Below are 13246 nucleotides of genomic sequence, written 5' to 3' on the forward strand. Positions count from 1 at the left end.
TTGCCATAGCCCTGCTCCCAGTGCCACTGCATGCCCAGCACAGCCCCGGCTCTTCCCAGTGCATGGCAGTGCTGGAAGCGGGGCTATGGTGAAATTTGGAGTGGCTGAAGCCCCCTCCATAGCCCTCATCTAGGCCCCACCAAAAGCCCAGTGCAGCCCCAGCTCCAGCCCTCTGCCCCACCCTACACAGATCTGAAAGTACATGCCCCTCCCCCATGCCTCCCAGGCTGCAAGCAGTGGTGGGAGTTGGCCCCCTGATGAGCCATGACTCCGTCCCACACCTTGTCCCAGCTGGGCAGCGCCTGCCCCTGCCCCCCCCTCCCCAAAAGAACTTACCAGCTGCACACAGCTGTATCAGAAATTGGATCGGTATGGGCCAATATGCCTCCTTAAAACTTGGCTATGGGTATCGGCCCCCAAAATCTCTGTTGGTGCACCCCTACTGAATTATAGTGTAGATCCTTCACTGGAGCTGTACAATTATGAAAATCTAGATCAGCACAACTTTTATCTGAAAGAAGTGGGTCTATACTCATGTAGATTTAATTTGTCAGAGCAGATTTTTTTTAAGACTTCTTAATGCACTATTTGCAATTTACTAACTTATTATTTGGAACTGTGTTCATTTTGGGATTTTTCAAAATACTGGTTGTCTTAGGCACAAGTAAAATTTGACTGAAGAAAAATAACTACATTTTCCTTTTCTGAGTCAAGCCAAGCTGAATTCTAATAACTTTATGAGCCAGAAAGCCCTAAACATTAAAAGAGCTTTCCCATAACTTATAACTGTCCTGTATTACTAGAACAAAGCCCCATTCAGTGCTGAGTAAACAATATTACACCTTCTTTTTACCTTTAAATCTAGCTTGTGGATTTACCATCTTACTTTCCTTGTACACAACTGCAAAAGGGGAATTATTTTTCACAGCTGACAGTGGGTATGCTGAGCCCAGGAGGCACACAGCCCAAGAGACCTGACAGTCTGCTTGAACTGTGCCTGAAAAATGTGAGTCATCTAAACGCTGCAGAGGAAAAAAATGGATGAGTCTAATTGGTTCTGACTACAGAAGTCAGATCTCAGTTTTCTCTAGAGATGTGCATTGCAGGAAACACCGTTACTGAACCTGGATCCTTTTAAAAGGCCTAATTTAATCAAGCTCTAAGTTCATCTTATAATACAAAAATGTAGAGCCCTGTTAGAGGCTGTAATTATAATATTTTCTAACTAGTAAGGATTATGAAGTGCTCACTATTAAAAGCTGCAGAGTGAACTGCTTGGGAGAACAGCATTACACAGTGGCTGAACACAAAAGCAGAATGGGCTGTCTTTTTTTTTAAAGCAAATTCAAAACAGACAATTTGATGATAATTAATTTATGTATAAATCATACCCATTATATACAAAATAATAATGGGGAGGAAAGTGCAAAGAATAAAGTAAGTCCTTTGTAATGAAGACTTGGAAACAAATTCTTCCTAGGTGACAGGTGAAATGAATTAAGTGGTCAAAATAACTTCCGTCTTGGCAGATACCTTTAAACATTTCAAAATGCAAACAATTAGATGCAATTAGCAGTCCTTGTTTAAAAAAAAAGCCCATAGAACTGCACACCAAGGAACTCATATTATTCTCTCATCCTAGAGGTAGACAGGAAGCATAGTTCATGGTTGAGATGAATTGGTATATAAATAGTATGAAATTTATCCTGTATTTTTCTATCCAGCTATAGCTTGCAGAGAGATACACTAAGGACTTCAGGCTTCTAATGTTTTCAATCTCTCACCTTACATAAGCACTTAATTTATCAGGAAGAAATAAAGGGGGGAAAATCCATTCAGTGCTGAAATAGACTGCCACCTGCATTGCTTCCTAATGTAAGCAAATCCCAGTGGTGAAGTTTAATACCAGATTTTTTTGATGTACTAATAAATCACTCTCAGGTATATTGTTTGAATCCTACATATGTTGTTAACTAGCAACAGTAACGGGCTATATAAAAGAAATTCATCCAATTCAACAATTAATCCAATTTCCTGGAGGAACCCAGATGGTCATTGTCTGTTTCACGCTTTAGAGCAGCCACAAATATATGGGTACTATAGCAAGCACTTTTTCCTTATTTTACTAAAAGAAAAATAACTATCCTTGAATACACTGTGTGCAGTTTGGCATATACATTACTTTTACTAACACTGTGAGGTTTAAAAAGTTCTACGCATTTAATCCCTTAACAATGGTTATTTTCATGATATAAAGACATGGGAAATACTGCCCTTGACAGACATTACGGTATTAACCTGTATAGAAAGGGTAGTTTGTCTGATGGTGTGCTGGTACTCCAACCATTTATCAGACCAGCTGTCTCACAGGGTAAAAATAAAACAGGGCTTGAATTCAACAGAATGCAATCAATTTATAAAGGCGGGCTCCGGTTTGGTATATCCTGAAGAGACAAGAAGAATGGAGTAGGAGAGCATCATACAGAACAACATAAAAGACTTCTTCCCTAAAAATGTGAATTTTCCCCATTATCTCTTATATATTAATAAAACCAAAATAGATTAAAATTAATTCAGCTTTGAGTCAACCTGTACCCTCTGTCCACTTTATAGTGGGATGGAATTCATCTTATTTAATATGCCTAATTGAAATGGCTTTCTAGAGACTGCTACATTTGAAAAATATCTTCTCACAAACTTTGATTAGCTTGACAGAAAATATGGCAGATGACTTTTAATGGCATCAAGGTGGATTTATTGGCAACAGTGTCAGGTTTGCACTTAGCAAGAAATTGGCAGATAGTAAAAGGACTGGATGGAATTCAGGCTCCAAGGACTGAGAACTGTACAAGGATTTATTTGTATTGCAACATTTGGCAGAAAATATTTACTTCAGTTAAAAGTGAGCCCTAAATAAAAACAAGGAAAAACCCTAAATTTACAGTGCAAAATTACTGCATTGCTCCTGAAATACAGGAAAATGTATTACTATTATCACTACCAAGTCACTTATTGCTTCTAGTGAAGGAAGCTGGATTGGTTTTCTTGATCTATTATATGTTGAAGTCATATTAAAGTTGAAGCAGAGCAAAATTACTGAAGATGAAGAAACAAAATGCTTTATTGGTGTCCTAATTGGCTTTGATGAAACATAGAACATTAGTTATTAGTGAAAGGTACCAGAATGAGAGTCTAGTCACAGAAGAAACCTAAGATAGTCACAGGCAATATCAGATTCCTCATGCAGCATGTGCCATACACCCTAGGAAGACCACTAATTCAAGTCTTATTTTTACCTACTAGAGGAGATGGCTTTGCCACAGGAATTCTCACTGGTAAGTGTTAAAGCCCCAACCCCTAGAGACAACCAATTGCATGCGAAACTCAGGCTTCATTTTAAGTAACTTTTTAGCCCTTATCGTCGCAAAGAGTCCCTGAAGGCTCAAAAGCCAGAAAGCAAATAAAAAGAAGCCTAACTTGATCATTTTTTTCCAAGTATGATTTGTTTTCAGTTAATCTCTGTGCTTTGGAGACCTGACTCATGATTTTTTAACACTAGCAGTTAACTATATTGCAAGTGTGAGAGTACTAATAATATAAACAAAAGGCTGGCTGCTGTCTACTATAGACTATATACTATACTGCTGTTTAGTATTATAGAGCTATATGGTGCTTAAAATGTCAGCTGCTGTATCAGATCCCTGTCTGTGCTAGGGCTTCCACCACTGGAATTGAATTGGTGCTAGTAATGTATTCCCCCTCCGCCCCCACCCCACAAAAAAGTAAGAAGTGGCTGACAGCAACTGGACCAAATTTACTCTGTTTTATCCTACTATGAATATCTCTGAGGTGACAGAAGTCAGAAGTTGACTATCTCTAGTAAAAGAAGCTATATTGATTGACAAGTGACAGAACTCACCTGGAGATGGCCAGGAAGATGAAATAACTACATGTAATTATACAGAAGTTTTCTCATGTCAAAGTAAACAGTGTTGTACTTGATCAAATTCCAGAAGTTAAAATCTGAACTAATACAACTGTAGAAGTATGCTACTGGGATTTACTGTCTTTTTTTTTAAATAGAGTATCAGTAAGTATTGGCAACTCACTAATATCAGAAAAATTTCCTAAAACCTTGCAGTTTCCACTTCAGGAATTCCTACTTGCAGAAGGATCAGCTCTATAAAGCCATATGCAAAAGCCCCAATTCTTCCTGAACAGGGTGGGTGGGTGTGTGTGGCAGGGGGTGGTCCTGCCCTAGGAAGACCAGCTGGCCGGATAGGTCCCATTCATTACATACCAGGCAAAAATGAAGATATTTTGAGAAATGGAGGAAAAAACTCCCATAATATACTGAATCAGCTGTAAACTCTGTGTTAAAATTAAAGCAGACAACCTTTGCCACCCTTTTTTTTAGTTATCATGCAACTTATTCTTCAAGAGGCTGAATGTTTTCTGTGTCATGTCCAGCACGCAGACATTTTTGCACTTTAGAGCTATAAGGAATTTGACTAGGAAACTTACTGTAGTTAATGACATTTGAATCTTTACACAAGATAGTCACAACTCTACGTTATACAGGTTTGATAAGTGCCTGACATTATTTAAACTTATTCACTTCCTTCCAAAAGAGATGCACATCTAAGCAGAAGTAGCGTAGACATACAAACTACATGTTTGAGCGTAAGGAAACTGATGACTTGCAAGCATTGGCTCTCAGCTGCACAAACGTAAATCTGAGATCTGCTTTCCTAAATTCCTGTTCATCGTTCTTATAACATTTTTGCTAAAGAGCTCAGTGAATGGTAGACAAAATAAGTATCTAACGAGGCATGACAGCAGCTCTGATGGGGCTAAATAGCAGAGATCTAAATTCTAATAAATAAGTGAAGTTGAACACTTCCTGCCAGCAACCATGTCAAGCTAGCCATAGGAAACTGTAGCGCTGCAGCTGGAGAAGGGCAAGATTCTGCAAGCCAGAGAAGGCAATGGAACTCATCCAGCATTGATTATTTATGGTGTGATGATGAAGGAACAACTTTCCATATGAGGAACAGCTTTAAAGTTGAACAGCGAAGTAGAAACAGAGCTTCAGAAAAAACAGAAGGGAACAAAAAACTACAGCTACAAAAACAATGACATATATTTCAATGATTTAAAAAAATAATTTATGTGCAAAACAGATGTTAAGCTTGTCCAACTTTGAAGTAAACAGCAAACTGTATTCATGACAACCACTTTGTTTAACGGCAAACACACTCTACTTAATGCTTCTTTTCTATGTTATCAAAATGAACACAAATTCAAAATCAAAGCACATTTAAAACTAAGAGTTTGTCTTTGCATTTTCTTACCCACTTCACTTCATCATAAAAACCTGAAATGAATAAAATGGTTCCACCTTTAAAAAGCATCTGATTTTAAGCATATGACAAGGACACCAAACAGCAGCTCAGAACCATGCTGATACCTGCCTTTAAACAGCTTTAAATGTTCTGTGACCCTTTATCTTGCCCTACCATGGGTAAAGGGGCTGCAGAGGGAATAAGGAGCTCATTCCTAATGAAGAACAAACTTCAAATTTTAATTTTCTTTTTTTTTTTTAAAGAATAAAATGAAAATTTGTGACTCTTCTTGTTGGAAAACAAAACTAACTGTTGAATGCATACGCCTGCGATTCCTCTTGCTGGGTTTGTTGCACCACCACTTTAATAAATACTTTTCCAAGGGGTTTTTCCAAGAACTGATCTGACATCACTCATGCTGATCCTGAACACAAGGAAGTAAACATCAGAGCTGTCTTAATTTCAGCTCCTTTAAACATACACTGAAGAACAGAGGATTGTGTTAGGCCAGTGGGTGATTAGGGGAGGTGAATCAATATCTGCTATAAATGAGAAACATGATCAGAACAGAAAAGCAGATATTTGTTTTTTTATTTGCAAGCATCTTGCTTGGTCTTAAGAGCAATGAGGAAAAACACTAAAACGAAAGTCCTACTTAAAATGAAATGCTAGAAGCATCTTAAATTATTAATTATTAAAACAAAGTATGTTTTATGCTAAGAGTGCAATTTTCTTTGATGCATTTTAACGACATAACTGGAGGAAGGATTGTGCTCACATTCAAGCATTTAGTTTCAAAGACATCACACTGAGCTGTTTGATTTCAAGTGTTAAGAAAAGCTAATTCAGGAAAGATTGCTTCTTAATGTGTGCACACTGTACTAAATTAAATATGCTCCCTGTTTGATAGGAAACACTCAACTTTAAAATAAGCTATTCCTTTCTAATATTCAGTACATTTTCCTTCACCTACTCAGTGAGAGTCAATGGCAGCACATTTTGTGTCAGTGTCTGAGGATATGAACATTGTTTTTCTATCTCTGGCCACTAAAGATGTACAAGCATAGGCCAGAGCAAAATATATATTTCAGAGGTAGTTTAGCATATAAACATAGTCTTCCTTTTGTTAAGCGTTAATGAAACAACTAAGATTTTGTATTTACATCAACAGAAATAAGGAGGAAAGCCATCAAAAGTTACAGGGATTTTCTCCCACCCCAAACACAAGTGTAGTATTTGTGAGAGTTTTTCTGTTTGTTTTCTATTTTAGTTGTTCCCAGTTTCATACTTAAACACCAGACTCCATTTAAAATAAGGAATGTCACTTAAAAGTTATTAGAGTTGTTGGCTGAAGCCGTGTTAGTCTAAGGACACAGGCAGACACGGTTCTTTGGGTTGATCTTTTATCTTTTATTAGACCAACTAAAAAGTTGGAAAAATTGTTCTTTGCAAGCTTTTGGACACAAACACCCTCCTTTAGGCACTGAAACTCTCCTGATGCTTAAAGAAGGCTGTTTGTGCCCAAAAGCTTACAAATAACAATTTTTTCAACTTTTTAATTGGTCTAATAAAAGATACCCAAAGAACCTTGTCTACTTAAAAGTTATCAAATTAATGTTATGATGTTACAAATAACATAGAGAAATCATGCAATAGCTTCTAGGGTCCTATTAGTAGCACCTGACATTTTTAGTCCACATCTGCTTAGGCAGTCACAACCATGGTAAAATCTCAAACTTTGTAGAGTTAGCAAAATAGGTCACATCTAGTGTAGATTTTTAGGGATGACTCTTCCATCACTGAACAGATGCACTTTGGCCAGAAGCAGAAACAAAAAGAGCACTGATGTAAAAAAGGGCATCAGCATTTTTATCATTCTGTCTTCTAACTGTGCCCTGCCCACAAGTTCTGGGCACTATTAGACAACACTTATCTAAATCACTTTTATTAGTGCTCCGAAGAAGCGTCAGGGTAGACAGTGTTTCAGTCAAGAATACATTTTAGACTGGCCACACTGGCTGGCCAAACATTTGGTTGCAACAGAGCTCCAGCATTCCATTTGCTTGCAGCAGTTTAAACTGGTTTTATACAAGCTTGATTGTGAGTGCAGAAGAAATCAAAGAAACAGCAATGTGAAGGTTGACCTTTGCAATCAGAGGTCATATTTTTCTTTAAGAATGCTACGTTCTGAAGAATTCTGCAGAAATCCATAAGAACCTGGATTTCTAAATAGTCCTTGCTTGTGGCTTTCTATTTTCCCTGTGTGGAACCACACCCCACCACTATAAGTGTAATAAAGCAACCATATATCCTTAAAATTCCTGTGTTTGAATAGTTGGATCAAACTCCCGACTGGAGATTTGCTGAAAAAGTGATTCATCCTGCCTGCTCTATGGTAGTGCAACTTAGTGCACCATCTATCTACAGTACTGCCTTATGCAGCATTATAAAATTGAGTCCCTGTAGTTTTCATAATACTTCTGCTTCACTCTAAAAAGGGATGTGCATGTGAGGGCTGCTAACCCTGGTGCTATAACCATTATTTATGTGGTTTACTGGATCATGGCACCCACGTACACTGGTGGAGGTAGGAAAGCCTGAATTATACAGTAACATCCATTTAAAAGCCTGGGAAAGATTTCCCTTGAACTTGTCAAGCACGCATGTATACAAGAAAGACACAGAGAGCTGTGCTAGCACTAGTGGTGGTTCCTTTCATGGAAGGTCCAAGGACCTGCTTCAAGTTCCTTGTTAATATTATGCAGTCTCAGGAGTCCATCTGCCTAAATGTAACCAAACCAGGTTGCTATTTTTAACATATTTTTTTTATGATGGAGTCATCAAGCTCTAAGGGTTCCATTGAACTTCTCTGCTTCACAGGTGACAAGTATATTTTCCTTCATCCCTAAACAAGCTAGCTGCAAAAAAATACATGACACTTTATTGGGGTAAAAAAAAAACAGACCTGCTATTTATCAAGATAAAATATAACACTTGCGAGACATGCAGGTAGGCAATGAACTTTCATGAAGTTAAAATGAAGAAAACAAGACTTAAAAGCCCTTTGTATATGAAATTTACATTATGGGATGTAAAGCCCCTAATAAATGAGCTGTCCTAGCATGCACATATGCAGAGAAGAGTATGTATACCTGCATACACACACCATAACTCTGGAAGCACTATATTGGGACTGAAATTACATTTTTGATCTGATTTTGTCATTCCGCCCAAGAACAGCATTTGCATGCCAGTGCTTCAGCCCACTGATTCATATCTGTGTATAGTCTAATATAAGTTTGGTGTAGCTCTTTTTTCTTCACAATTTCAACTTCTAGCATTTTGCCTCCTTGTTTCTGCTTGAAGTTCTGAATGCACGAACATCTCAGGCACTTACAGACATGCAGGGAGGCTGCTCCCACGTGCTATAAATCCAGCACGTGGGAGCAGACTCGATTAATTGAGTCTGCCGGAGCATGGAAATTAACACACTGAATTTAACGTGCAGTGTACCTGCACTGAAAAATGGCAGTGGGGTGCTTTGAACTAAAGCTTGTCGAACATGCTTTAGTTCAAAGTGTCCTGCTGCCATTTTTTTTTTGAGTGTGGGGACACTGATACACGTGACACTCAGGCACTTTTAATTATTGTGGCTTGCTAATTAAAGCGCCCCCCCACCAGCCCCACCTCCCGGAGCATGTCTATAAACGCCCTTAGTGCACTGGTATAAAACAGGTTTGTGTGTGCGTATCTGGAAAGATCAACAATACAAATACACAGTTTTCTATTTAGCAAAACAGATCGAAACCATATGTACAAACAGCATTATTGTTGACTGAAAAAAGTGACACTTTTTTGAGTCAGTTTTTGAGATACTGTGAATGAGACACAAATCATTCAGTAAACTTGGAGGTGAATACTTTTCTAGCTGAATGTTGTCAATGCTTCATTTTTCGGTATTAGAAAGTTCACTAACCCCCTGTTTGAAGAATGAATTAAAAATAGTCCAAAGAACAGAAGGGTCTTCACAATTATGGCAACTCTGCCAATGACCACAAAGGTCCTCTTTTCTTCCAAATACCTGCTTGCATAAAATGCAGTTATATCCTGCTTTAGACCAAATTTGAATTTTTTTAGTTTGTGGCGCAGAGCCAATATTTTGCAACTCCTTTGCTGGTTCACTGTTCCCTGACTGAATTACCTCATTTTTAGTTAGTATATCACCATTATTTTCATGATGAAGACAGATTTGCCTTCTCAATTTTGGAAAAGTATAGAACTCCTCATAAGGGGCACGTTTCACCAGATTTCGCCGCTCATTGTGCTGCTTCCAGAAATGAGTTGCATGTTTGATCAGTTCCTCCTGTGGTCCCATGCCTCCTTGTAGAATTCCATCCTTTATTCTTCCTTGGATCTCCTCTCCATGAGCACGCAGCAAATGAAACTTCATTTCAGCAAAGGACAGCGCAGTAAACTGGCATTGGCCACATTTGATCTGTACTTTAACTTCTCCTTGACTATGAAACAGATCTTCAAAATTGCATTTATTTTCCCTAAAACAGAAAAAGGATATGCAAACTACCTCAATACTAGCTATGTGCAGAACAAAAATGAAAATTTCCCTAATCTCTAAGTAGCAAGAACTTTTAGGAAATATTATACTGTTATAACCATGCATTATTGCAGCAGTTAATAAAACAGACAATTTACAAGCGCTGAGAAAAAGTAAAGTAGTAAAATGCTAGGCAAAGATAGCTAAAGCAATAAGCTAGCTGAAAGCAAATGATCTAAATTGGCATTGTCAAGTTAAAATTTGTTTCCAAAGTTAAGTTTTATAAAACTAAGCTTTGCCAGTCCTAAAACAAATAGAAATCTTTCACTGAAATGTTAAAAACAAAACACCCTCCCGTGCAGTGATTTCAACCCAAAAACTGCACCATAGTACTAGTAACATGGAAGTGACAATAATTAGCAGCTGAGTACTAAAAGGAATTGACTTGGGATAAATTCCAATTATAAAAACAACCCCACAATCACCACTAGTATTAATAAAAAGTAAAACAGAACTTCAAACAGGAAAAACTTCAAACAGCCTGTGATAGTTTTATAGGTAAAAGTATTTTAAATATATGATGTACTACCCAATATTGTTGCTTTGATTTCTTTATATAATAGGATAACAAACAAACACTATAAAGGAAATATGAACTAAATGTGACATCTCTAACTTTAATAAGGCATTTATTCAAAGAGCTTCATGGAGCTCCATTGAGAGAAAGAGTTATAAATTAGAAAGGACTAGTATATAGTGATATGAAACAAGCTAAATTACCCAACAAACAAATGAATTATAAATGATTCATCATAAAATGGATAGCAAGGTTGAAAGAGGTGCTGCAATGCTTAGTTGAGTCCAGTACTATTAATTTTTTAATTAATGTCTCAGAGGATGGAATAGAGAATTCAAACTCACAGTAACAGAAAGCACAGTGGGATAAAATTAAAATTCAGCACAGAATTAAGGCACAGGAGAAACACACTGAACTTAATTAAGTACCATATTTTCTCACAAGGAACACGCAGCTTTTTTCCAAAATCACCCCCACAAAACTGGGGTGTGTGTTTTAAACAGGGAAGTGCTTTGCTTTGCTGTAAAAGGAGCACTTCTTGGCGCTGTGTATGCCATGCAACTGCCAAGGTGACTGCTGTTTGCGTCTGCTCAGCAAACTGAAGAGGCAGAATCCTGTTTTAAACCTCTCGCAGCCACAACCATTGGCTGAGCACTGCAGTTTGTATCTGAAGCAACAAGTGAGCTGCTGATAAAATCTTGATGAGGCTTGTGATGTGAAAAAAACACTTTATTTACAGGAACTTATATAAAGAACTTACAGGAAAAAAGCAATGGCCTTGCTATCATCCTTTGCAAGGGTCTGGGGCTTTTGTATGACAGAATAAGCCCTCCTGGAAACATAGGCCGGATCCAAAAGTGCAGGCACATGTGCTTTGTGGTGCCACAAACCTCTGTCACCACAAAACACATATGTTGCATGTTAAACTGTAACCTGCGCTGCTAATTTGCAGTGCTGGGACAATATTTGCTACCAGGATTTCTCAGTAACAATAATAAAAAAAACAAACCCAAAAGAAGTGGTGCAAAGCACACCAAACTGCCATATGCTGGGGCAAAAGGGGAGACAGGGGAGCAGGCAGCCAAGCAGGAGAAGGAGCAGGGGGATGGAGAGAGCGGGAGGCTGGAGATAAGCCCCTGTAGATAAGCTGGAGACTTACCCTGCTCTCTTCAGCCTCTTGCTTGTTCTCTGCTACTGCCGGGGAATGTAGGGGAGCTGGGACAGCAAGCAGGGAGCTGGGGGAATGAATGGAGAGTGGGGGGGAACGAACGGGGGGCAGGGGGAATGAACGGAGGGTAGGGGAACAAACAGGATGGGGGGAATGAACGGGGAGCTGGGGGAATGAGCCTCCTGCTTGTTCTCCTATTTTCTCCAGCCTCCTGCTCATCTCCAGCCTCCAGAGGCTAGAAAAGAGCAGGGCAATGAGCGGGGGGCTGGACACCAGCACGGGGTCTGGGGGGGAGCTGCAGCTTCTGGGGGGGCCTGGAACCCTGTGCTGTGTCAATGTGCTGTGGGGGGGGCTCTGCCATGTCAGGGGCAAGGGACCATTGGCAATGTGTAAGGGGTGCACACGGGTGCATGTGCACCCCCAGAGCGTGGCGGTGTACCCCCTCAGAAAAAGTGCCTGTGAGAGGTTGTCACTTGCCCCCCCCTCCCCAGTCAGTGGCATCTGTGGGCAGTCAGTGATCACTGCTAGCCACCACTGTGACTGCCGGCAGTGTCCGTGGGGGCTCGCCACCCCTCCCCCTGCTGCCAACAGCGACAGCGGTGTCTGCGGGAGCTCCCCGCTTACTGCCGCCACCATGCTCCCAGCAGCACTGCCATGCCCCGCCAGCCACCGGGGGCAAGCGGCATTTATGCAAGGGACCCACCCCTTCTAAGCAGCCCCCACACCTACCCTCACACTGACTCACACCCCCCAACCCCTCCTGCAAACCCCACATCCCCACATCACACACCCACCATGTGATAAGGAAATCAAAAGTAAACATTAAAACATATAGATATTTAGGATTTATTTTATTATGATGCTAGAGACACTGGTAGACTTCCAAATTTCTTAAACATTGTAAATATAGCAATAAAACATTGCCCATCAGATCAATCCCCCTTTCTCTCTCTCTTTTATTCTAATTGTGGAAGAATGTGGATTTTGGGGTATTTTAAAAAGTGAATTTGGGATGCTGCTTCAACAGTCTAGCTGATCCAAGGGGCTAGAATTTGGGATGCTGCTTCAGCAGTATAGCTGACACAAGGGGCTAGTGTCCCCAGATACCAAGTGGCTGGGCCTCAGAAGCTCCAGACAGCAAATAGCCCTGACCTCCTGGCCAGGGCAGGTTTTTATACTGCTGGGGCCAACACAGGTGCTGGCCCTGGGCTTTAGTTCCCCCTGGCTGCAGATCCGGGAGGAGCCAGGTTATTTTGCCCCAGGTGGCACAATTTGCTCCACAACAAAGTGCATGTCCAAGCAAAAAGCCCCGGCTCAAATTTGCACCACTTCTATTTGAGCTGCTGCAAGCACACGTGCTTGCGTGTGTGGATGCACCCTCTGTGTTTCCAGGAGGACTTATTCTATGTCACACAGTCAGCAAGGACTCTGGAAAAAAAAATTTCTACATTCTGCCTTTCAAAAACAAGATGGGTGTTTTATTTGGGGTGTGTTCTATATGAACAAATACAGCATATTTCAATAAAACAAAGTCAGTCTGGTGCAAACCAGAAAGGCAGTATTTATCGTATGTCAAGAGAGTTTAAAGCAAGACTATACAGCAG

At 39.9% G+C, this 13246-nt stretch overlaps 1 protein-coding gene across 5 annotated transcripts in view; it reads right to left on the reverse strand.

The window, feature by feature from the left end:
* ZNF438 (zinc finger protein 438) overlaps window positions 1-13246 on the reverse strand; it is a 155102-nt gene that overhangs the window by 40011 nt on the left and 101845 nt on the right. For 4 of the 5 annotated variants that reach the window (XM_025208493.1, XM_025208494.1, XM_006027295.3 and 1 more), the window contains one exon: window positions 8651-9898. The exons of the other annotated variant lie outside the window; for it this stretch is intronic. In XM_025208493.1, the coding sequence (XP_025064278.1) occupies window positions 9292-9898 (607 nt within the window). In that variant the 3' untranslated portion in view covers window positions 8651-9291. Of the gene's footprint in view, window positions 1-8650; window positions 9899-13246 lie in introns of those variants that run through there. 5 annotated transcript variants of the gene reach the window in all.

Source organism: Alligator sinensis, unplaced genomic scaffold (assembly GCF_000455745.1).
Source record: "Alligator sinensis unplaced genomic scaffold, ASM45574v1 scaffold309_2, whole genome shotgun sequence".
NCBI lineage: Eukaryota > Metazoa > Chordata > Crocodylia > Alligatoridae > Alligator > Alligator sinensis.